The sequence below is a fragment of the Myotis myotis genome, unplaced genomic scaffold (assembly GCF_014108235.1).
Source record: "Myotis myotis isolate mMyoMyo1 unplaced genomic scaffold, mMyoMyo1.p scaffold_m19_p_17, whole genome shotgun sequence".
Lineage (NCBI taxonomy): Eukaryota > Metazoa > Chordata > Mammalia > Chiroptera > Vespertilionidae > Myotis > Myotis myotis.
Genome location: NW_023416321.1, coordinates 18,345,896 through 18,368,788, shown reverse-complemented (window position 1 = coordinate 18,368,788; position 22,893 = coordinate 18,345,896). Strand labels below are relative to the sequence as shown.

Here is a 22,893-nt window from a genome sequence, read left to right as displayed (position 1 = left end):
TTAACACTGGCACTCTCGGCATCCTGGTCTGGATCAGTCTTTGATTGGAGACTTGTCCTGTGCCCTGGGAGGTGTCCAGCAGCATCCAGGCCTCCACTCACTACAGGCTGTAGCATCCCCCTCCCCCCAGGTTATGGCAACCAAAAATGTCTCCAGACATGGCCAAATGTCGCCTACATTGAGAACCACTGCTCGAAGCGCTGGAAATCTCACTCAGACTGGAGTTCTTTCACAGGGAAGAACTTGACCGTGTTGCTAATTGTAATAAACCACTTTACCCTTCTGTTTCAAAATCCAGTGTAGACATAGGCTAATGGGTTTTGCTTTGGATAACCTGCGAGCCACTTTATAACGTATTTTCAGAATTAGCTGGAGCCCAATAAAATGTGCCGAATCAGAGGTAAACTTTCCTGGCCAGAAATTACAGTTCACACAATCGTGGCTCAGCCAGGCTGAGGGAGCTGCTGAGAGCCATGGACCGCCATGCGTTTACAGAGAGGCTCCCTACACAGCCATCATTTCTCTAGGAGAATAAGGAGAGAGAAAGAAAAATCATTCCTTGGCTTAGCCAGGACCAGACAGAGAGGAGGAAGTCGGTGACAGAGAAGTGGTGGGTATGAGGTAGGGGTTGACTCCAGGTCCCCCTGCAACCCAGAGCACCAGAGCTAGGAACAAGCCCCGGGCAGACACCGCTATCTAACTCACAGAGCTCAGGGGAGTAACCAATTACCCTGCAGGAAGTCCTCAGCCACGGGACGGGAGTAGATCGGGTGTGCTTACGTGTTAGGAGAGAGGCATCACACTGTAACCTCGACTACTTTCTCTAACCGCTCACCTCTTCAGACCACTACATCACCGCTTCAGCCTAATCATCAGCCATAACTAGAGCGGCTACTGCTGACTCAGATTTGCAAAGAAGTGAAAAGGGAACAAGAACTTTGGGAAATCTCAAGTGCTAAGCTTGCAGATCTAAACCATGAGGCATTATCAGCATTTTCTCCATTTCCCTAAGAAACAGAAGATTACAGAGACACAAAAGCTCTCAATTTGGTTTCTTTCTGATATGATTTTTCTAGTTCTGGGCACCCCTCTCCTTCCTTCCCTAACATGTGGTAACAAATCATCTTTTTCCCCCTTTAATTTAATTCTTTATTATTTAAAGTATTACATATGTCTCCTTTCCCCCCCATTGTTCTCTCCCTGGTCCTTCCCACACCCTCCCCCCCCGCACCCCCCCCCCCCCACACACACACATGCCCTTATCCCTCTACTGTCTGTGTCCATGGGTTATACTTATATGCATGCATACAAATCCTTTGGTTGATCTCTCACCACCACGCCTCCCCTGCCTTCCCTCTGAGGTTGGATGGTCTGTTCGATGCTTCTATCATCTTACAATTGGAAAGGGGAGAAGATCAAAGACCAAGAGGTTTCCTTGCCATAGACTAAGAGTAATTGCTGGGACAAGATGTCAGATTAACTATATGTCAACATATGGTAGGCGCTGAGTAGACAGAATAGCAGACTTGCATGGCCATGGCCATGACTCAGTGGGAGACATGGAGTTGGAAGAGATGCCCCCCTCCTCCCCATTTCATTTATTTTATTATTACCGTGCTTTTTAATCATCACCCAAGGACTTGTTTATTGATTTTTAGAGAGAGAAAAAGGGAGAGGGAAGGAAGAAGGGAGGGAGGGAGGGAGGGAGGGAGAGGGAGAGGGAGAGAGAGAGAGAGAGATCAGTTGCCTACCATCCATGCCCCAAGCAGGTATCAAACCCACAACCTGGATATGTGCCCTGACTGGAAATCAAACCTGCAAACTTTTTGGTGTATGGAAGGACGCTCCAACCAACTGAACCACCTGGCTGGGGCCCCCTCCTCCTAATTTTAAAGAACCCACCTGCCCACCACAGCCCTTCCTTACCCACCTTAGGGCCACATACGCTCCTGAGGGACACTGAGGTGTTTACAGCAATTCTGCATGGGTCAGGGGCATTGTGTTGAGAATTAATGAGAAAACTACCACTGGGGACAGGGGGAGAAATGAGGGGTCAAGTCATATAACCTGCTAAGGCAGTGGTTCTCAACCTTGGGTGCACATTAGAATCACCTGGGAATCTTTTAAAAATCCTGATTTCTGGGCCTAATCCTCCGGAAATTGTTTCTTTATTATGGGGTGGGGCTACAACATTAGTAACAAAGAAACAGAATTTCTGGAGGATGGGGCCCAGAAATCAGGATTTTAAAAAGATTCCCAGGTGATTCTAATGTGCAGCCAAGGTTGAGAACCACTGTGCTAAGGGCAGAGTTGAGACCAAACCCCAGGTCTCCATCTCCTATGTAGGATGTTCTCCATCAGGTTCACAGTACAAAGAACCATCCAAGCAGGACTCCAGCCAATGTGAATGCTGCGGAAACCCAGTAACTGGGCCCCTGAGATCCCTGACTTAATTCAGACTTGAAGGGGAAACTCGGGCTTAAAGGCCAATACCTATGTGGTCTTGGAGTCAAGGGTGGATAAAGGGTTAAGTGACTCGTAGAAGTGACTGATGACTCCCTCCTCACCAACATGTTCAGGGGGATGGATGCTTCCAGACTGACTGAGGCACAGGCTGAGACTCTCTGAATGTCATAACTGAAAGGCAACTTAAGATCATGCTTTCAACCACCTCCTTTGACAGATGAACAGGCGGAGCTTAGTCACATTCACAGAGACACAGAGTAGCCTGCTTGTTGTTGGGGCTGAGGAGAGAAGGGGGTTTTGTTCAGTGGGGAGGAAGTTTCAGTTTGGGAAGATGAAAGACTTGTGGAGGTGGATGGTGGTGATGTTGTCCAATATTGTGAATGGATTTAATGCCCCTGAAATGTACACTTAAAAGTGATTAAAATGGCAAGTGTGAGGTATACTGTACCACAGTTAAAATAAATAAATAAGCCCAGCCATTGTGGCTCAGTGGATGGAGTATCAGCCATGCACCAAGAGGCCACCAGTTCAATTCCGGTCAGGGCACGTGCTCAGGTGGTGGGCTCCATCCCCAGTAGGGGGCGTGCAGGAGGCAACCGATCAGTGACGCTCCTTTCACATCAATGTTTCTATCTCTCCCTCTCTCTTTCCCTCTCTCTAAAAATCAATAAAAACATATTTCTAAGTAAATAAACAAATAAATAAAGCTGAGCTTGGAGACTAGAGCCAAGGTCACAAAGACCTGTGCCTCCCACAGCCTACGAGATCCTTACACTTCTCAGCCAGGTCCTACCCAGAGCCCTGCCCTGGGGCTGCTCCTTGGAGGCAGGCCTGCCCGGTGCCCTTTGGCTTATCTAGAAGAGCAGTTTGCTTTTGTACCACTCAGGGAAAAATGGGGTTTAAGAGCCAGAACTACGCCCTGTGAGCCAGTTCCCGAAATAGCCAGTCCTGAAGTGCTGCCCGTTGGAAGACGCTGGGGAACTGAGGAATTAAGGTGGGGAAGAATAAAAAATTAAGAAGGAAAGGTCAGAAAGACTCAGCTCTGCCCTCAGCCTGCTCACTGACCTATCCAGAGACCCTCCCCCACCAGGGCCTTTGTTTTATTGTGGAACACACACACACACACACACACACACACACACACACATCTCTGCTGTCCACCCTGAGCCATCCCTCCAGGATCAATGAGGGTAGAAAGACCCTACCCCTTCACACAAGAAGCAGAGCAGAACTCAGAGTAACACAATCAGAAGGGAACTCAAAGCACCTAGAGCAGGGGTGGGGAACCTTTTTTCTGCCAAAGGGCTATTTGGATATTTATAACATCATTCTCAGGCCATACAAAATTATCAACTTAAAAATTAGCCTGCTGTATTTGGTCCAATATTTAATCAACTCACCCCTAATGCCTTGGCAGGGCCAGACCCAATGATTTCTCGAGCTGGACGTTCCCCACCCCTGATCTAGAAAACGGTTCTAAAACTGTGGTCCCCAGACCAGCAGCAGCAGCGGCGGCTGTGGGAATTGGTTGGAAATGCCTATTCTCAGCCCCACTCCAGACCTACTGAGTGGGAAGTGCAGGAGGTGGTGCCAAGCCACCTGTGTTTAAACAAACCTGGAGAGCCCTGTCCTACATCCGAGCCCAGGCCCCTCATTTCACAGAGACCGAGGGCCAGAGGGGTTCCATGGCTCACTCAGAGTCACCCAGACCAGACCAGACCAGGCTGTTACCCTTAGCTCCTGAATTAGAGAGAGTGCAATCCTCTGATTAAGCTGATGATAATGTGGAAACCAACCAAACAAACAAAAAAGTGGGAAAATGTAGACGCTCACAGTCAATCGGTTTGGCAACACAGAGAGGATGTGTGAAGGCTCTGCAGCCAGCTCCCTGGCTTTGAGTCCCTGCTCGGCCACTGCTGGCCTGGGCACCAGGACGAGTTATTTACCGCCGGGCCCATGTCCTCCTCTGCAGAGCAGGAGAAATAACAGTGAACGTCTGACAGTAACAGGAAGAGAAAGAAAAAGAAAAGAGGAATCAACCAAGGCCTCTTTAGACAGCTTCTGAGCGGGAAACCGCTCAGAAACAGGACGTGCCTTGGCTTCCAGGACGGGAAACAAGCCCAACTGACCCCCGGTGGCCCAGACGCGAGCTCCCTGGCCTGGGAGTCGGGAGATGGCTTTGGTCTCACCCTGGGCACTGGGGTTCCAGTTCCTCTTGTTTTTTTCCAGCTAAAACAGACTGAATGCTCACTCTAGGGTAGAGATAATACACTGACTGCATGTGTGGGGTGGGTAATTAGCACCATCTCCCCTGACCCTGTCTCATCCCCCTTTCTCACTGAATTCCATCTCCACTTAACAGGGGAAGAAATTGAGCCTCAAAGAAGTTGGGCATCTTAGTCAAAGGGTCAAAGTCACACAGCTGGTAAGAGGAAGGAGAGGTTGATGACTCCCAACACAACAGGGCCCTTCACTGTCTTGAATCCCTCCCTACAGGGTTGGGTGCCTGTGGTCCATTCCATCCCAAGGCCAGAGGGAGCAGTCACCTTCCAACAGCCTGGCACTGAGGACTCCGGCATCTAGAACCAGCCTGGGGACCCCGAGAGAACCCATTTGAGCAGCTGCCTCAACGCAGATGCAGGAAACCAGAATACACCTCCCCCAGATACGCTACTTTGGCACAGCAGTGATTTTGAGCTGGAAGCAGAGAATCAACGGATGCAGAAAGAAGCCGTCTGAGAGTTTCTCTTATCGGAGTAAAAGCAGAAACTTCTGAGACCTAAGAACTGCCATAAACCCCCTGCCCCAGGAAGTTTTATGGTCACGAAGACTCGGAAAAGCTGGTGCCGAGGTGGACGTTCACAAATAAGCCTGACGCCCCAGTAGGGTCCCCCATATATTTACCTTCCCACAGCTCTCTACCTGGAACCCCTTTTCCTTTGTTTTGTCACTTCTCTATGAATTTTTTATTCTTGGTTAACATGCCAAATAAACAACAGATTTTAATCCCTCCACCAAGTCACTTATCACCTGCTTGTTTTTCTCTCCTTAATCTGTCTTTTTTCAGCAGGGCCCCTAACAACAACCCTTGGGAATCCACACCGGGCGTGGCCTTCCTCAGCTGGAAGGGGCCTCCAGGGATAGCCTTAGGTGACTACAGACCCCAAGGCCTTATCCCTGCAGCCTGCCCGCCTACCAGCTTCCCTTCCAAAGACAGTGCCGCTCAGGAATCAGGAACATGGAGCCTGGCTCTGGGGTGGACCAGTTCTCAGGGACTTGCTTGCTGTGTGACCTCGGGCAAGTATTTTAACCTCTCCATACCTCAGTATCCTCATCTGTAAAATGGGGTTTATTATGAGGATTGAAAGAGATCAGGTAACCTAGACCACTTGGCACAAAAGCTCAATAAATGTGAGCTTTTGCAGAACCAAAGCAGCTGCAGGGGAACCATGTCTGGGACCATGAGAAAAGCAGGAGAGACATTTTTGCAGTTACTAAACAGGACCGACCTTGAACCCTACCTGACCTTTAGCTTTCTTTCTATTACATGGACGAACAGAGAGAAGAACAGAGAAAGCCTGTTTATTTCCAAATTTACATTTTACTAGCTCTGAATATATTGAAAATGCAAAATCAGATACTTAAGCCAAAAATTCCCCAGCAAATGGTTTTCAAAAATTATTTAGTGCTGAGTCTACAAGGGGCTGAGTTTCTGCTCCAGCCACGAAATAGCGTTAAAAAAAAATTACTTAAGGAGTGATTCCTATTTCAGAGAAAAAGTAGGCTCTTCAGGTAAGACAGTTACCTGTCTTCTCAAATGTTGTCAGCATCAGAAACATCTGGGAACATGTTAGGGTTCAGATTCTGGCGACTGTGGTTCTGTGGGTCGGGCTGGGCCCGGGACCATGGCTGCTTCTGGCCTGTGGACCACACTTGCATTAGCCGGGCTTTACCGAGTCTCCCAGCCCTTTTTAAGAATTCCCTTCCAAAGAATTCATTTAAATAGAGGTCTGTTGTTCAAAGGAAGATAGCCCTCTAGCAACTGTCTCCCCCAGGATGCTTATGCTTTTTACGTTGCAATTTATTTTCAGAACTTAAAAGTAATCTCTGTAGATTTCATTTCTGCAGAATGGAATGCAATAATTATACAAAAAATGAGATGGTTGGGAGCATCCCGGTTCCATGCCTGCCAGGCACTGCGCTCGGTCTGGGGGAAGCTCTTCACCTGCAAGCGGGGAGGTGGGAGTGGAAGTGGGTCTAGGGCAGGCTAAGGGAATGGAGCAGATCCGACTCCCTCCCCCGAGGTCCGCATGCTCCCAGGAAGGCTGAAGCCACTGACCATCTTCAAAGCAAAGTGCCGACTCTAAGACCTTCTTGAGGGAGCGGGGGCTCTGCACCAGGCCCCCATGGGGAGCAGGTGAGGCTCACTGCCTGGCACCCACCCTGCTTCTCGGGGTCACAGAAGAGCTCTGCCGAGTGTCCTGTGAGCACACAATGGTGCCAGCACCCACTCCTGTCCAACAAGCCCAGCAGCTGGACGCCTGTTTGCCTGGTGAGAGTCAACTCTGTGTAAGAGGTGGCACCCCTTCTTGACGTCCTTTGCTCCCTCTTTTGTCTGCCCACTCCCAGGACCTCATGGATGATGCTGGGGGCAGTGCCCACCAGGCTGGGGGTCAGGGCCCCTCACTCACCGGGGTTAGCTTTCCGGATCTCACTGTACACTGTCTCCGTGCCTTTCCTTCCCAGACCTGGAAAGGGACCAGGCACAGGTCAATAGCTGCCTCTGAGAACCAGGTCGGCTCACTACTGAAGCAGGAAAATATCTGAGGTTTCCCAGGCAAGGCTGCACCCCGCTACCCGAGCCCACGAATGCCATCTTCAGGAGCGTCTGCAGACCCCCTCACCACTAAGCCCAGGCCACTTCCCAGCTTTAGAAGACCTGGTCTAACCAGTGTCACTCAGCTGGAAGTATGAGGTTAATAGGTCACCTTAGGAACCCTGGACCGGAGGGGCCTGCAGCCTCCAGCTCGGGGGCCTCCTCCCTGTTTCCCTGTCCCTGTGTCCCCGTGTCCAGCTTCACTGTGTCCCAGAAGGCTTGGCTACAGCTTCCCAATTGCCTGAGGTCCAGGTTACAGCCTGAGTGTCATCTGTGCCTAGGGATTAGCTGGGACGGAGACCATTTACAAATCTAGGCAGCTGGGCTGCTCCATTTCACATGCCCATACCTGGGCCTCCCTGCAGCTGCTGTTTGCATTTGTCTGGGGTGGGCCCTGGCTTTGGCTATTTTTTTTAAGCGCTGCCAGGGGGTCCTAGTATGAGACTGGGTTGAGATCCTCTGATCTGGGCTATTTTGAAACAGCAGGCAAGATGGGCCACCCCAGGTGTGGATTCTACCCAGAGGAGATGCAAGGGTTTGGGAGACCAAGAGCACCCATTCGGCCATCTGTTTATGTATATGCACTGCCTGTATATACACACATGTACACACACGCTTAGTGCATCTACACGCATTGTCCACACACATATAGTATGTACACACAGCATGCACATACAGGCCTGAACACCCGTGCGTACACTCACATACACACCCACAAACCCTGAGGAAACAGGATGGAACCCAGCTGCTTCCCTGGCTCCTTTCACCTGCACAAGCACCAGGAAGCCTCATTGTAGAAAGGCATCTGATGCCATGTGGCCAGCACTCTCCCTCTGCACATGGGGAAATGGAGCCCCCAACAGGGTGAGCCCTTCCTGCTGCCACAGCCAGTGCCATGTAGATGTTTCCTTCCTCAGTGGCTGATGGCCTGGGCATGCCCATGGACTCTAACTGCACCAAGATACTCTCAACTCACCCTGTTCCAGGGACACCCCCCTCTCTTGCCCCTGATCCTGCACAAATTCCTCCACTACCCGCATGGCCCTTTCTCTTTGCTCTATTCCTCCTCATCCTCTAAGCCCCAGGACAAGCTTTGCTCCTATACTCAGAGCACACACCCTCACACACCTATATACTTCCTCACACACTCACCCCTTCCTGTGCCCAGGCAGTTACAGAGGCCCCTGTGCCTCACAGCACTCTGGGGACACTTGCCCACTACACGCTGACATTCTTTGTCCCCATGACTGCCTCCCCTCGTGGCCCCAGAGCTCCTCCAGGGCAGCGCCTGAGGTCTTGTGCACCTCCCAACCCCAGCACCTGCATGGCTACCTGGAGGCACCTGTAAAGGTTTGATGTGACAGTGAAGGCACCAGTCAACGCCCCTGTAAGTGTCTCTATCTCAAACCCAGGGCCTTCAGGAAGGTCTTGGCAGTCAGCCCAATCCCTGAGGTTTTTTGTTTTAGGATTAAAATCCCGGTCATTCATTCCACACTGAATGGCAAGGGTTCTGTGGCAGGACCCGAATGCCAGAGACAGCCTGGGGGGTGGTTCAGATCCCCATGGCTGAACTGGAGGCACTTGGGGTTGCTAGGGCCGTGAAAAAGGAGACTCCCCTGTGGCAGGGAACGGGAGCAGGAACTCAGTAGAGCGGCTGAGATACCAGGTACCCCCCTAAGAGGACAGCAGAGAGGCCCACGCCACTCTCCCCGTGACACAGATTTGGGGGTGTAAAGGGAAGCTCCAGGGGTCCACCACATCCCTAGGGGACTCTCTGCTCAACGTCAGGCCTGGCCAGTCCCTCGCTCAGGGTGATCTAACAGCTCCTGTGTGCCGGGCACCACAGAAGAGGAAACGGTGAACTGGACCAGCTTTCAGGAGCTGCAGGCTGCGGGGTGATGGGTGTGCAAACAGCACTGTAGGACCCTGTGTCCGGGTCCACCAGGTCGCTGCCAGCTTATCCTCTGACCCAGCCCCCCATGGAAGTGGAGGAGGGGCAGGGGGCCCTGGCGGCCAAGCCTGGGGCCCTGGACACCCTGTGAACTCCACTGCCCCAGGTGCATGGGGTGGTCTCTCTGGTTACCTTGGGGACACTATCACCCTCTGGACCCGAAGAGCCACACTCAACTCCCTTTCACCTCCTAATGGCTTGCCCACCTGGGCACAGGGTGGCTGCCTCTTCTTGGTGCCCCAGTGGTTTCTCCTGTGCCCTCCTGGTTCTGCCCAGCTCAGTGGTGGGCGGGAGCTTGCAGCTCATCACTCCCCTCCCCTCGCTGCTGCCAGCAGCTGCCTGCTAATGACTAAACCAGCCAGCAGGCTGTTTGTCTCCGCTGTCAGAGGGATTTCCAGATGGGGCTTTATTTTGGCTTGTTTTTCTCTGTCAACAGAGAAAGAGATGGCTTCAACCTCATGGGGTTTTCCCAGCAATTAGGCTCAGAGCAAACAGGCAGCAAACCGGGGTTTACCGAGTTCCTTCCTGCCCCTCCTCCACCCTCAAGGGACAGCTGGTCAGCTGCCAGCCAGGGTTAGAAGTGGACCCAGTGCCCCCTTCCCCTCCTCCACCCCAACTGGGGAGGAGGGGGGCCTTGAGGACAGGGAACTGGGTTGGCCAAGACCAGGTCAAGTTTACTCATCACTGGCCTTGCATCCACAAAGTCCTTTCCTGGCTTGGTAACTCCCCAAGAGAAAGCCAGGGGGCAGCAGCATAAGCCAGGCCTGCCCCCCCCCCGCCCCCCCGTTCCCTCCCCCCCCCCCCCCGCCCCCGCCACACAGCCCTACTCTTGGCTGCCAAAGATGCTGGGTCCAAACACCGCAACGTGAATCCTCTAGAAACTCTCCATTTCCACCCGTGACCCCCATTCTAGCTCTACTGAGGCCTCCACAACCCCACAGCATGTTGTGCAAACTGGGAAAAGGTGACCACTTGGGTGGTTGCAACCCTGTAGGTGCACAGCTTGGCAAGGAAGGCGCCCTGCCTCACCTGTCCTAATACTTCGTTTCTCTTCAACACCTCCCACCCCTTTAAGCAAGTTAAACCAGACACTACTAACTAACATGGAAACATTCCCAAAGGAACCCTTCTCCAAACCCTGCTTCCTTCTTCCTCCTTCAGGGCCTTACATACAAGGCTTCCTGGGCATCAGGCAGAGCCCTTAATTCTACCTCCTCCAGTGCCCCTCCTCCTATGGGCCAGAAGCAGAGTAAAGGCAGGGCCTGGCCCCCTGGAGGTAGTACCATTATCTGCTTGGGCACTCAATGGGGTATGGAGGGTCAAGAAGATGGGTGTGTGTGTGTTTCCAAACACAATCAAAATCTTTGGGCAGCCCTGCCCTCTTGTTATAATCCTCCTTTCTTCTATAGCCCAAGTCCCCTGAAGAGGAAGTAAGCTTCTACCCACGGACTGAGCCCCAGGATGCCCAGTGATGAAAGGGCTCAGGCTGGACCAAGGAAGGCTGCCGGGAGCCCCCTAATGGTCCCATCTGCCACAGCCCACCCAGACTCAGTTCTGAGCAGGAGACCCCTGTGCTGCCTCCTCTTGGGCACCTGAAATTTAACCCAACTTAACCAGTGGTCACCACGGGCACATTCCTCCCAATCTCAGACATCACGGCCATCCATGAAGGAATTTTGTCTCCCCCATCCTGGCTGTGAAATTTTTCATCCAGTGTTGTGATCTGTCTCCAGAATATATCTGGAATCCATCCATTGCCAGCACTTTGGCTCCACGCTCATCCCCTCTTGTCTAATGATAACATTCTTGTTCCCCGTCACATCCGTCCTCCACACCAGCCACAGGGATTGCCTTTTAAAGAAGGAAGTTGGAACCTGCCACTTCCCTGCTTAAAGGCTTCCAAATCCGCTGAGACTAGAATGCAAAGAGGACCTTGGAGGCTCCATCCTGTCCGCCCAGCTCCATCTGCCTCCTCTCTCTGCAGATCCTTAAGCGAGCCAAACTCTGGGCCACCTCCATGCTGCCCTTCTCATTTCCTGGGTCCTTCCTCCTCTGGGAGGGGCCACCTTCTTTGTGCCCCTTCAGGCTACAGCTTAAATGCCACCCCTCAAACAGGCCTCCAGGGACCACACAAGCTGGAATAGGCATCACCTTTCACACCTTCTCACTGTACCCCTTCTCTTCCTTCTGAGCACCTGCTATAACCTGATATGATTTATTCTTTGGTTCCTTGTTTTCTTGGCTCCCTCAGAGGCTCTACCTCCGTGGGAGGTGCCTTTGCTACTGATGCATCATGGGCCCTGAATTTATTAACTCAGCAAGTGAATCATTTTACAATGAAATACAGAAGAGAACTTCAGGTCGGCCATGGCCCCCACCCCTCCCAGGTCCAGTCTGGACTTGGAAATGGGGTGTGCAGATGGGCCACACCAACTCTAGGGACCATTCTCACTGCAGGCTATGGGAACAGTGCCCAGTTATGCAGCTCACAGCCTAGGGCTGTATAGGACAGCATTACCTGGAAGGCTCTCTGCACACACCTGTTGACATGTACTGGGAACCTAAGCGAGGAAAGCAGGAAGGAACCCAAAACGCCTCCCAGATCCTGGAGCAAGAGGTGAGAAGACACGCCATCACCATGTGGTTCTGGCTAAACCTATGCAGACTTGTCCTGGGAAACAGCCCCAGGCCTGCCTGCTGAGTGGACACTGCCTGGCCTCAGCCTCGACAGCGAGGGGCAATAGCCCTGTGAGCTTCCCAGCAGCGGAGATGGATGTTCTAGTGTTTGCTGGGCACCGGCCTACTCCTGGCCAGTCTCCCCAGCACAGACCCAGGGACCTCCAGGCCAGCCTGCCCCTGAGAGAACGAGGCACATAAAACCAAAACCAAAACCAAAACCAGAGCCCCTACTTTACACAGGAAGGGATTCTGTACTTTCAAAAGCCTTTACCCAAAGTGTTCCTTTAAATAGCAAAGCACCCACTCACAACCTTCAAACATTTCATTTACACAGCTCGGTCTGCAAGCAGCTTTTTAAGGAGGATGCTGGGTTTGGGCCAGGGGGGCGTACCTCTGGAAGAAAGCTCAAAGACCCAGGAGTGAGGCTGATCTCAAAAAGTCTCAAAAAACACATTTCTTAGGACTTAGTAAATTGCTCAATAAAACAAATCCATTATTAGTAGTATGCTAAATAATAACTGATGAAATGTTACACCTCAAAGCCAGGGCGGGGTCATTGCTCCTGCCTTAGGCATGTTCAGCAGGTCTGTCTGCTGACTACCTCCACTGTGAGCGACTGAGGGCTACTAGCCTCTTGTTCCTGGGTCACAGCCCACCTTACCCTGCGCGTCTACACCCAAGGAGAGAGCAAAGTGTGGGGAATCACTCGAGTGATGGCGTTTACCTTCATGAGGCTCAAGGGAGTTCACTTCCACTTCTGTGTACTCCACGTCCAAGGTCAGAGGCTCTGCCCAAAGGAAACACAGCACCCTGCGGTTAGACAGAATCCCCTCAGGGGCCTTGGGCGGCACTAGAGATTTCCATTCAAATGATTGAAGTATTACGGATTTTGCGGGGAAGCCAGCACAGGTGTATCTCCATTCTAAGTGGGAGAGGGATCTCAGGCAGGGGAGGCAGTGTTAACCTGGCACTCCCTGGAACGTGGAGGGGCCCTCCTGCCTGGGTCCCTGGTGTTTCTGCAGTGGGAGGGTTAGTAAAAGCTCAATAGTCCAGCCGGTATGGCTCAGTGGTTGAGTATTGACCTATAAACCAGGAGGTCACGGTTCGATTCCTGGTCAGGGCACATGCCTGGGTTGCAGGCTTGATCCCCCATGTGGGGAGTGCAGGAGGCAGCTGATCAATGATTCTCTCTCATCATTGATGTTTCTATCTCTCTCTCCCTCTCATTTCCTCTCTAAAATCTATAAAAAATATATTAAAAATTTTTAAAGCTTGCCCTAACCGGTTTGGCTCAGTGGATAGAGCATCGGCCTGCAGACTCAAGGGTCCCAAGTTCGATTCTGGTCAAGGGCATGTACCTTGGTTGCAGGCACATCCCCAGTGGGGAGTGTGCAGGAGGCAGCTGATCGATGTTTCTCTCTCATCAATGTTTCTAACTCTCTATCCCTCTCCCTTCCTCTCTGTAAAAAAATCAATAAAATATATTTTAAAATAAATTTTTTTAAAGCTCAATAGATAACTGTATGCCTTACCATCACTTCTTTTTTACCAGCCCCTTAACACTCCCAGCTTCTCTAAGACAGAATTGACATATAACATAAGTTGAAGGTGTCCGACCTGATGATTTGCACTGATGCTATTAAATAAAAAACAAATAAAACAAAAACCCTCACCTCCTCCTCTACTCTCCAAGAGAAAGGAGATTCTCCTACCTTATTCACTGACTAGTCTATTCTGATTTAGGAAGTTCCTTTTTGATTCTAACCCAGTTCTCTCCTACCGGAATTTAGGTCACTTTCCCATTAATGACACTAGAGATGTCTTTGGAGAAAGTCTCCATTTTACTTCTCAGCCGCTGACAGGGTCATTAAGAGAGGTGGGGAAATACCCACCCACAGGTATTAACAGTTTTAGTTCTTCTCCTAGGGGTCTTTTTTCATGTAAAGGTTTCTAATTTTTTAAAAAACCCACTACATTATATAATTACCTTTCTTTTCTTTTACTGGGTTTGTTTCATGGTTTCCAATATCTTCATCATAACCTAGTTTGGAAAATAACAATCAGGATGGGTGTCAGCGGAAATTCTAGTTTTCTATACGTAACTTTTCCTTCATCCTTCCCCCCTCCCACTCCCCCCTCCCCCAGCAGTGTCTCTGGGTTCTGGATCCCCTCCTGGTCTCCCTGGGGCCCCATCCAACTCCTGTGTGGTCTCTCCCTAACACCGTGGGATGGCCGCCATCCCGTGGGAGGGACACTTCTGCTTGTGAATGGTTTAAGATTCCGAACTGTTCACTGTGAGCAAGTTCATGAGAATTAAACTTAATTGCAAAAGGAACAGCTCTGTCACCTCAATCATGAAGGACACGAGGACACTAACCTCCTCCAGCGGGAGAAGGGGACCCATGAGAACAGGTTTAAAAGGCAGTGAGTGCCTCTAGGCTGCCACCTCAGTAGGCAAACAAATGTTTGATATTTTTTTTAAATTTTTTAAATCTTTATTGTTGAAAGTATTACATATGTCCCCATTTTTTCCCCATTGACCCCCTCTAGCCTGCCCCCGCCCCAGGTTGTTCTTTATTAAAAACAATTCTTCAGAATGTTATAAATAAACTAGTGGCCCGGTGCACAAATTCATGCACATTGAAAGGAAATTAATTAGAAGAAATATTTTAATATCGCTATTCGCCCTTTTTCTATAATAGAAGTGTCAACCAAATTCACGACTGACAATGACAGATGAAAACACATATGTGCGATTGGCGCCAGCAAGAGCTTTATATGGATCGCGCATATGCGAGTCAACTTAGCCTTTTATATATATAGAACTAGAGGCCAGGCGCACAGAATCTGTGCGCAGATACGGTCCCTAGGCCTGGCCTGCAATCAGGGCCATCTTCCCCAGCTGCCCACAGCCGGCCCCGCCCCCCGCTGCCACTCCCCTCCTGCGGTTCCCCGTTTGCCATTGAGCGATCAGGGCCTGATGGCCAGAGGAAGGGACCAAGAGGTCAGCCTTCCCACCCACTCATAGGCCCTGCCCCTGCCATGGGTTGCCCTCTGTGTGTGGGGTGACTGGTGGGGTGGGGGCCTTGGCCTGGCACCACCCGCATCCCCCACCACCCACCCCTGGTTCCCTGTTCACCATCAGGCATTCAGAGCCTGCCGGATGGGGAAAGGGACCAAAAGGTGGTCAGTGCATCTCATAGTGACTGATTGAGTGGTCATTCTGATTGTTCCGCTGTTAGGGTCAATTTGCATATTACCCTTTTATTATATAAGATAAACTTGCTTAATTAGACCTGCTTTCTGATTTAGCTAAACTTTTTCCAGCCCAGTGAAGTACCCCAACTTCTCTTTCATGTAATTGTCAGCAACAAAGCAGTAAATATCAACATGAAGCAGATTATTATTGTAGATCATGCAGGGAGAACAAAGGGTAAAATATTTAACTGCAGCAGTGTTTGACTATAATCTGTGCAGTGAGAAAACCTGAAGTCATTTTCAAGGTCCACCATCTCTTACTTCTTTTCAGTCAGGTCAAGTTTCTAAGCTTTCTAAATCTCCATTTTCTGGCTAATGAAAAGAAAATAGGATTCCACCAAATCTCCTATTTACCTACTCCAGAACTTCTGTGAGGATCAAATGAGATGAGGCACGGGAAAATGCTTCACAGACATTTGGTTAAAGTGTAACATGTTTCCACCTGGCTATAAAGCAAGTCATGTTCCTGGGCTGAAGAAACTGCAAGGAGGCTAGTCTCTAGGGAGAGGAAGCTGGGCATTGCTACATGTCATCATTACCCAGATGGACGCTTAGCATTTTAGGCTTTTATATATATAGATACTATCCCTGACGAACACAAGGCTTTCCATTCTGTATTTGAACTAATTGCTATTGTGATTACCAACATATATTTATAAACTGAAATAATCCATGGAGAGACAACCCAAGAATTGGACTATTTCTTGCATTTTGGATATTTGGGGGAAATTCTATTTTAATATGTCTATATCAACATTTCATTTAAAGTATCTCAGTGTTTCTGTATAGATAATACAATAGCCAGCAGAACCCACCTTCTACCACAAAAAGGTATTTTCTCTATAGCACTGGATTCCTTTTTGCCAAATAGTCACTAAAGTTTTCTGAATGTAGTTTCTTAAGTGATTTATTTGCTCTTTTCTCTTTACTGGAGCATTACTTTTGTTACTACAAATGTTTTATTTCACTTTTTAAAAGTATATGATTTATTACTAAAAGAATTGCTGGATTCTTAAAACATATCTCTCAAGTATGCATTGTAAAAGGCATATCCTGAAATTTTCTTATTTACATATTTATTTTTATTCTCTTTATATTTAAAAAATTTTTTTTCTTTCTTCCTTTCTTTTCCGTTGTACTTTTCTTCTGAACTTTTTCTTATTTTGTAAGATACTGTTACTGACTTAGAAAAGAACATAGGCATCCTACTCCCAAACCTTCTAAAAAAGAAAGAAAACTGCTCCAAATCTGGCCCAGGACAAAACTTCCTGTGTGATGTAATTACAGTCGCCTCTTTGAGCAATTTTCTCTTAGACTTAAAGGATGAAGAACTCCTGGGATTGGCTACCCAGGCTACTGCGCAGATGCAAGCTGCCTCTCTTACAAGGGGAGGGTGATTACGCTCGGACAGTGTTCAAAGTCTTTGAAGACGAGCCTGGATGGGGATTCACAGCATTACCATTATTGTCCTCCTTTCGTTCCTCGGATGTTTAGAAGGTGGTGAAATTAGAGTAAAATGTCCTGCCTTTCTGTTCTGTTTTGCTTATCAGTTTGCCGTTGAGTGGCTGATTAGGTGAAACTGTCCTGCCTGAGGGTGGGGCTTCCCTAGGAACTTATCCCCACCACCTGCTTCTAAGAGGGGTAGCAAGTTGGGAAACCTCTAGCATCTGCAGGAAACTGTGACTGTACCGTAAGGTCTGTTGGCTTCGGTACTGGATCCTGGCATCTTCTCATTGTTGGAGGTCAGAAGTGGTGCTGCCGGCCTTAAAAGGAAATTTGAAAAGAAAAAATATCCAACTTTTTTTGGCTCTAATGTTAAACCAACAAAATAATCAAGGGAAGATCATGAGAAAACCAGGAAGAGATTTCCAAAGCGAGGCCAACTTTATGCTCTCATTTGGAAAACTGACTTTTTCTTTCAGTGAGATTATTTAACAAGCACTTTTTGCTGTTAAGAGGAGTGTCAGGGCCAACGGTTACAGTAACAACAGGAGTCCTTTCCTAAGTGAGCCCCAACCCCCTGAATTCCTCATTCTGTGCTACAAAGCCATTGTTTGCTTGTTTTTGTTCTCTTTTTAAAAATTTTTTCTTTTGTACCCATGCTTTTGGATTTTGAATTTCAAGAACAGTAAAAATAGTACGACTGATATATATATGCCAACTCTATTTTGCAAAGTAGGTAAATTTTAAAAATTCTTTCTACTACCATTGTAATTTCATAAGGAAAAGGGGATTTCACACGTAATAGTGTAGGAAGGACATGACCTCAGAATAAAGCTATGTCTTCACAGGAAAGGACAGTTGGCAATCTTTCACTGGGACACACACACACACACACACACACCCCTATACTACTCACACCCTTGTTATTCAGAGTTTCCCAAGAACCACTGATCACTTCCTAATGACCAGACTCTCCCTACAGACAAGTCTGTCCGTGCTCACAGAGCAGTTGCCTCTCTTCCCCGGACACACACTGACCTGGACATCTCCACGGGCATCTGCTTGGCTTTAAAAGAGAAAGAGAAAAACCAAAGTCAGTACAAAGTGTCCATGTCTATAACAGACAGGAACCCTCATTTCAACCATATTTGACTTTCTTGAAGATTGGCTAACTATAAAAAGAGAACAGAAAGCCAAATATATTTCCCCTTTTTAAAAAAGGAAAAACAAAACAAAACAAAAAAAGCAGGCCTTCTCTCAAATTTATTCTGAGAGATTTCACATCATTTCATCCAGAAATATGACATTTTGTTGTGTTAGCCAGGAGCTGTTTTCTTTAGTGGAACAAGGTAGAGATGAAGACAATGATACAGGAACCAGATTAGTCAGATAAAAAGGAAACTTTTTAAAAAATATGGTGTGTGTTTTTTTTTATTATTGATTACAGAGAGAAGAAGGGAAGAGAGATAGAAACATCAATGATGTGAGAGAATTATTGAGGGGCTGCCTCCTGCATGCCCCCTACTGGGGATGGAGCCCACAACCCAGGCATGTGCCCTGGCTGGGAATCGAACTTCAATCTCCTGGTTCCTGAGTCAATGCTCAACCACTGAGCCATACCGGCCAGGCAAAAGGCAACTTCTTGTTTCAAGACAGTTCCAAAGAGTAAAGGCTACATTAATCCCTGTGCTTTGAATTCCAAGCTGGCCCGAGAACGAGTCTGTCCTCTAGCCTTGTCTGTTCTGCGATGGCCTGGTTCCCTGAGAAGGGGTTTGTTCTGGAACCTGTCTTTTCAGAGGGATTTCCTGTTCTAGAAAAAAAAACAAGGCCCCTTCTTATCTAATCTGTACCCTTCCCAAGCAGCAGCACTAAGGCTCCAACAAAAACCGCCTTATCCCACACAAATCTTGGCAGAATGTACTGGTGCCGGGCCCTTTTCCTTGAGTCCAGGCTAACTGGCTGTGATGCCAGAGTATCGACAGGTGGTCCTGGCTTCCCTTCCAGGTTCCATGTGTGGCTAACCTCAAGCACAGGGTAGAAATCACGGCACAACAGACAGATTAATTGGGGGGCATTCAGTGTATGTGGGGGTGTCTCCAAAACACTCTCACCCCACTCTGCCATCTGCAGGACTAAATGTGGCCAAACCCACAGAGACGGCTTCTTCTGACCATACATAGATGGGAGTTCCCCCTGAATTCATTTTTTCTGGGTTGCCCAACTAGGAAAGCAACCACTTTCCTTTATGCCTAGCGAAATCCAGGGGCAGTAAAAGCTCCACATCCACCAAAGCCAAGATCTTTGGTTATCAAGGTGACACCCCAAGGAGAAGAACAACTGTGGTCAGTTACATCTCCTGAGCTCCTGCTGGGGCAGAGCACAGCCGCCCCTAAGGCTGCATGAAGCCCCTCACATCCACAGCAGTTTCCTGGCAAGAGCAACCTGTCAGAAGGCAATGAAGAACTGTGCTCACCCTTGGCTTTCTTCCAAAAATAGTATCTGGCCCCAACTGCCAAGATGGCAATTATCACTGCGATGACAACCACTGCAATAACTCCTTTCTTCCATGGGGCAAGAAAGACTGGAAATAAGAAAAATTAAAATAGTTTTTTTTCTCTGCCAGCAAGAAACAATATTAGCCTTAAGCAACAAATAAGACTGATTTGTAGCTTCTGTAATCGCATCTTATACCAAGCATCTACCTCTGAGGGATTCTGTGTTCAGATTTGGTGCAGAAATGATTGTTCTTCCTACGGAGTCAGCATCATCTTAAAGAACTAGAGGACTAACGTAGCCTTTCTGGGTCTGTGTGGTCCTCCTCCTTCTCTAGGAAACCACCTCTTTATTCACATAGGTGGGCTCCTCTAAGCATCTCTGTTCTGCATGACCCAATCCCCATGGCCACGGGTGGCTCATGGGGAGATGTTTGACCTACGGTGGGCCATTTGCTACCTCTCCACCAAGAATTTGGAATTACAACTGTGTGAAATACATCCAATTCCTTGTAATACTTCCAATTCCTCTTTTATATTTAATTTGAGGACATTGGTCTCGTTGCCCTCAGTAGTAAGCACTGAACCCCACCCACTTCCTCTTACAAATGGTGAGCTCGCTGGCCTCACCCTTGGTGGCCACATTCCATCTCACTGTTGAGACCGTGACTCACCTCTGACAGTCAGTAAGTTGCTTTTGGGGATATTTTTGGCAGGGTTGGCTCTGTTGGAGGCCGTGCAGTAATACTGTCCCCCCTGTTCCGTGCCAGCTGGTGACTTGTACCACATGGCCTGGGTTTCATTCGAGATTTTTACATAGAAGGGCCTGACATCCTCTTCTCTGTAAAACTTGTAGGTGATTGGACCAGATGCTTTGTTCACGAAGCATCGAAGCACAAGATCATCCCCAGACTCCACTTGTTTGTTATTCAGGATAGCGAGCTTGACCTCAACCACCGGAGCTGAAAAGCAGGAAAAGGATTAGCACTGAGAAAAGACAGGAGGTTGGGGATTGAGGGGTGAAGATCATGACACCACCACTGCTCGTGGCTAGCCTCCACCTGCACCGTGACTCAGACTTGGATTTTGTCTCTCCTCTTAGCCACATTCTTCAGTCCCTCCCCCAGTTAGTCCAGCAGGGCAGCAACAGGTGCCTCCTGTCCTCATGTGTTGATTAAACACGATGTTTCACTTACCACCCCAAGGATTACTGACTACTCAGCTTGACTATACCCATTTCCTTATGTGTTCTGTGGAGGTCTATTCCGCATGAGTCTGTGCATGTGCACCAGTGTGAGTATGTGTGTGTGTGCGCGAGTGTGTGGTTCCTTTGCTTACAAAGATACATGGCATTTCCAGCGCTAAATAACAAGTAACTTAAAAACAAAGAATATGTCTTTTTTTTAATATGCCCTAAAGCATTAGTTGCTTCATGTATATGGATGTTAATTTAAAAAGTATGGCTATTCTTAGACCATATATTAATAGTAGCAGGAATCTCTATCCAACTCAAGATGTCCACATGGCACATGTAGATAAAAGTTATTAAACCAGAAGAAAGAGGAGGAAGAGAAGGGAGGCTTATATGATTTTTACAACAGGATGCAGACTATCTCAGAGATGCAGGCAATGGCACTCCTAAGGCTGAGAGACACAGATAGTGACTCAAGGAAAAATATCCACCCAGGACAATGGGTATATGAGTCCTAAGCCATTGTTAGCATGTCCTGTGAGACTACAGCCTGCAGCTCTAATGACAGGTTCTCACATGACTTTGCCTGACAAGGGTCAACCACAGAGAAGAGCTCTGGTCAACAACGCAGATGACTGGCAGTTCACCTAAAAAGGAGCAAATGCTAAGAGAGCCCAAAGCACAACTTTAGAGTTTCCTGAAGTCAGGATACTTCACTCTTATGTTCACTTGAAAGGTTCTGAAAAGAGAGGGCACTGGCCACACCAATAGCCCCCAGATATTTTCTGGCTCCATTGACCTGGGTGTGTCCTGCTTGGCTACATATTATATTTATGGACTTGGCATAACATAAGTACCACCCACTTCTCTTGTCCACACCATCCCTGTGTAATCCGAAACCTTTGAAAATGTGACCTAAAGCCCACACCCCACATAATAACTTTTTTTAAAATCCTCACCTGAGGATATGTTTAGAGAGAAGAAGAAGAGGAGGAGGAGGAGGAGAGGAGGAGGAGAAGAAGAAGAAGAAAGAAGAAGAAGAAGAAGAAGAAGAAGAAGAAGAAGAAGAAGAAGAAGAAGAAGAAGAAGAAGAAGAAGAAGAAGAAAGAGAGAGAGAGAGAGAGAGAGAGAGAGAGAGAGAGAGAGAGAGAGAGAGAGAAATATCTTTATGAAAGAGAAACATCTCTTGGTTGCCTCCCATATACACCTTGACCACAGATCAAACCCAAAACCTAAGTATGTACCCTGACTGGGAATTGAACCCGCTACTTTTTGGTGTATGTGATGACACTCCAACCAACTGAGCCACCCGGCCAAGGCCCCTGATTTCTTCTCATAGCACAGCAACTTACCTATCACCTTGACCACCAGAGGTTCACTGAACATTGCAGAGGAGGAATGGCAATTATCTGCCAGACACTGGTATTTGGTGTCTTCTGTGGGGTTGTCTTTGAATACTGCGGGCTCATTTGAGCCTACGGTGTAATTCTCCACAATGTTACTTGCTTTCAAAAGGTGATAAGAAATAGGCATGGTTCCATTTATGGATTGGCAATGGACTTCTATGGTCTGTCCTTTTATCACCTCAGACGTGGAGTCATAAAAAATCCTGGGCCTGGAGAGCATTTCTAGAATGACACAGAGAGAAACAATCTGAAGCAACACATCCCACCCAAGGGATTCTTTCTCCAAACTCTGGGCTTCACTCTCTCTGTCATGACTGTGATTTTAAGTGCCTGCCTGCCTCATCTACCTATACAGGCCTCCTTTAAAATGGCAGGTAGTGTGTGTGTGTGTGTGTGTGTGTGTTGAGGAGACAGAGGGAAAGGGAATGAATGCTATAAATAAAAGATGATATAAATTCAAGAAAAACATACACCCCTCTAAATACATGTTTATAGTTTCATACATGCACATCCATATTCGGTTATTTTCTTTGTTTTTGTTTTTATATTGAGAAAGGATGCACACAGGAAAAGTATTAAAAACAGAAAAACGAGAGCATTATGCTAAGTGAAATAAGCCAGTCAGAGAAGGATAAGTATCACATGATCTCACTCATTTGTGGAATATAATGAACAATGTAAACTGATGAACAAAAATAGATCCAGAGACATAGAAACATCGAATAGACCATCAAACCTCAGAGGGAAGGCAGGGGAGGGTCTGGGGGAGGGGGGGTAAGAGATCAACCAAAGGACTTGTATGCATGCATATAAGCATAACCAATGGACACAGACAGTAGGGGAGTAAGGGCATGTGCTGGGGGGGTGGGAGCTGTCGGGGAGAGGTAATGGGGGGGAAAAGGAGACATATGTAATACTTTCAACAATAAAGAATTTAAATTAAAAACAAAACACAAAACCAAGAACACAAACAGAATATCTTTTCAAACAAATTCTCAGTGCCTCAGCCTCTCCTGATTGGAAATCGCATGCCTCCCAAACAAGAATCCTACTAGGTCATTACTTAGAAGTTAGTTTAGTCATAAAGCTTCTATAATGAAATGATCTCCTCCAAAGAACAACAAAAAGAA

General features: G+C 48.1%; 1 protein-coding gene across 9 annotated transcripts in view; it reads right to left on the bottom strand.

The window, feature by feature from the left end:
- The window catches only part of PECAM1 (platelet and endothelial cell adhesion molecule 1), a 50,661-nt gene that overhangs the window by 8,408 nt on the left and 19,360 nt on the right, over positions 1 to 22,893 (bottom strand). For 2 of the 9 annotated variants that reach the window (XM_036339961.1, XM_036339962.1), the window contains exons 7-15: positions 21,710 to 21,985; positions 19,840 to 20,127; positions 19,147 to 19,254; positions 17,712 to 17,739; positions 16,920 to 16,993; positions 13,960 to 14,013; positions 12,697 to 12,759; positions 7,158 to 7,214; positions 6,272 to 6,386 (exon numbers count right to left, since the gene is read on the bottom strand). In XM_036339961.1, coding sequence (XP_036195854.1) covers positions 6,280 to 6,386; positions 7,158 to 7,214; positions 12,697 to 12,759; positions 13,960 to 14,013; positions 16,920 to 16,993; positions 17,712 to 17,739; positions 19,147 to 19,254; positions 19,840 to 20,127; positions 21,710 to 21,985 — 1,055 coding nt within the window. In that variant the 3' untranslated portion in view covers positions 6,272 to 6,279. Of the gene's footprint in view, positions 1 to 3,301; positions 3,448 to 6,271; positions 6,387 to 7,157; positions 7,215 to 12,696; positions 12,760 to 13,959; positions 14,014 to 16,919; positions 16,994 to 17,711; positions 17,740 to 19,146; positions 19,255 to 19,839; positions 20,128 to 21,709; positions 21,986 to 22,893 lie in introns of those variants that run through there. The other 7 variants (XM_036339964.1, XM_036339965.1, XM_036339968.1 and 4 more) reach the window with 5 other exon arrangements.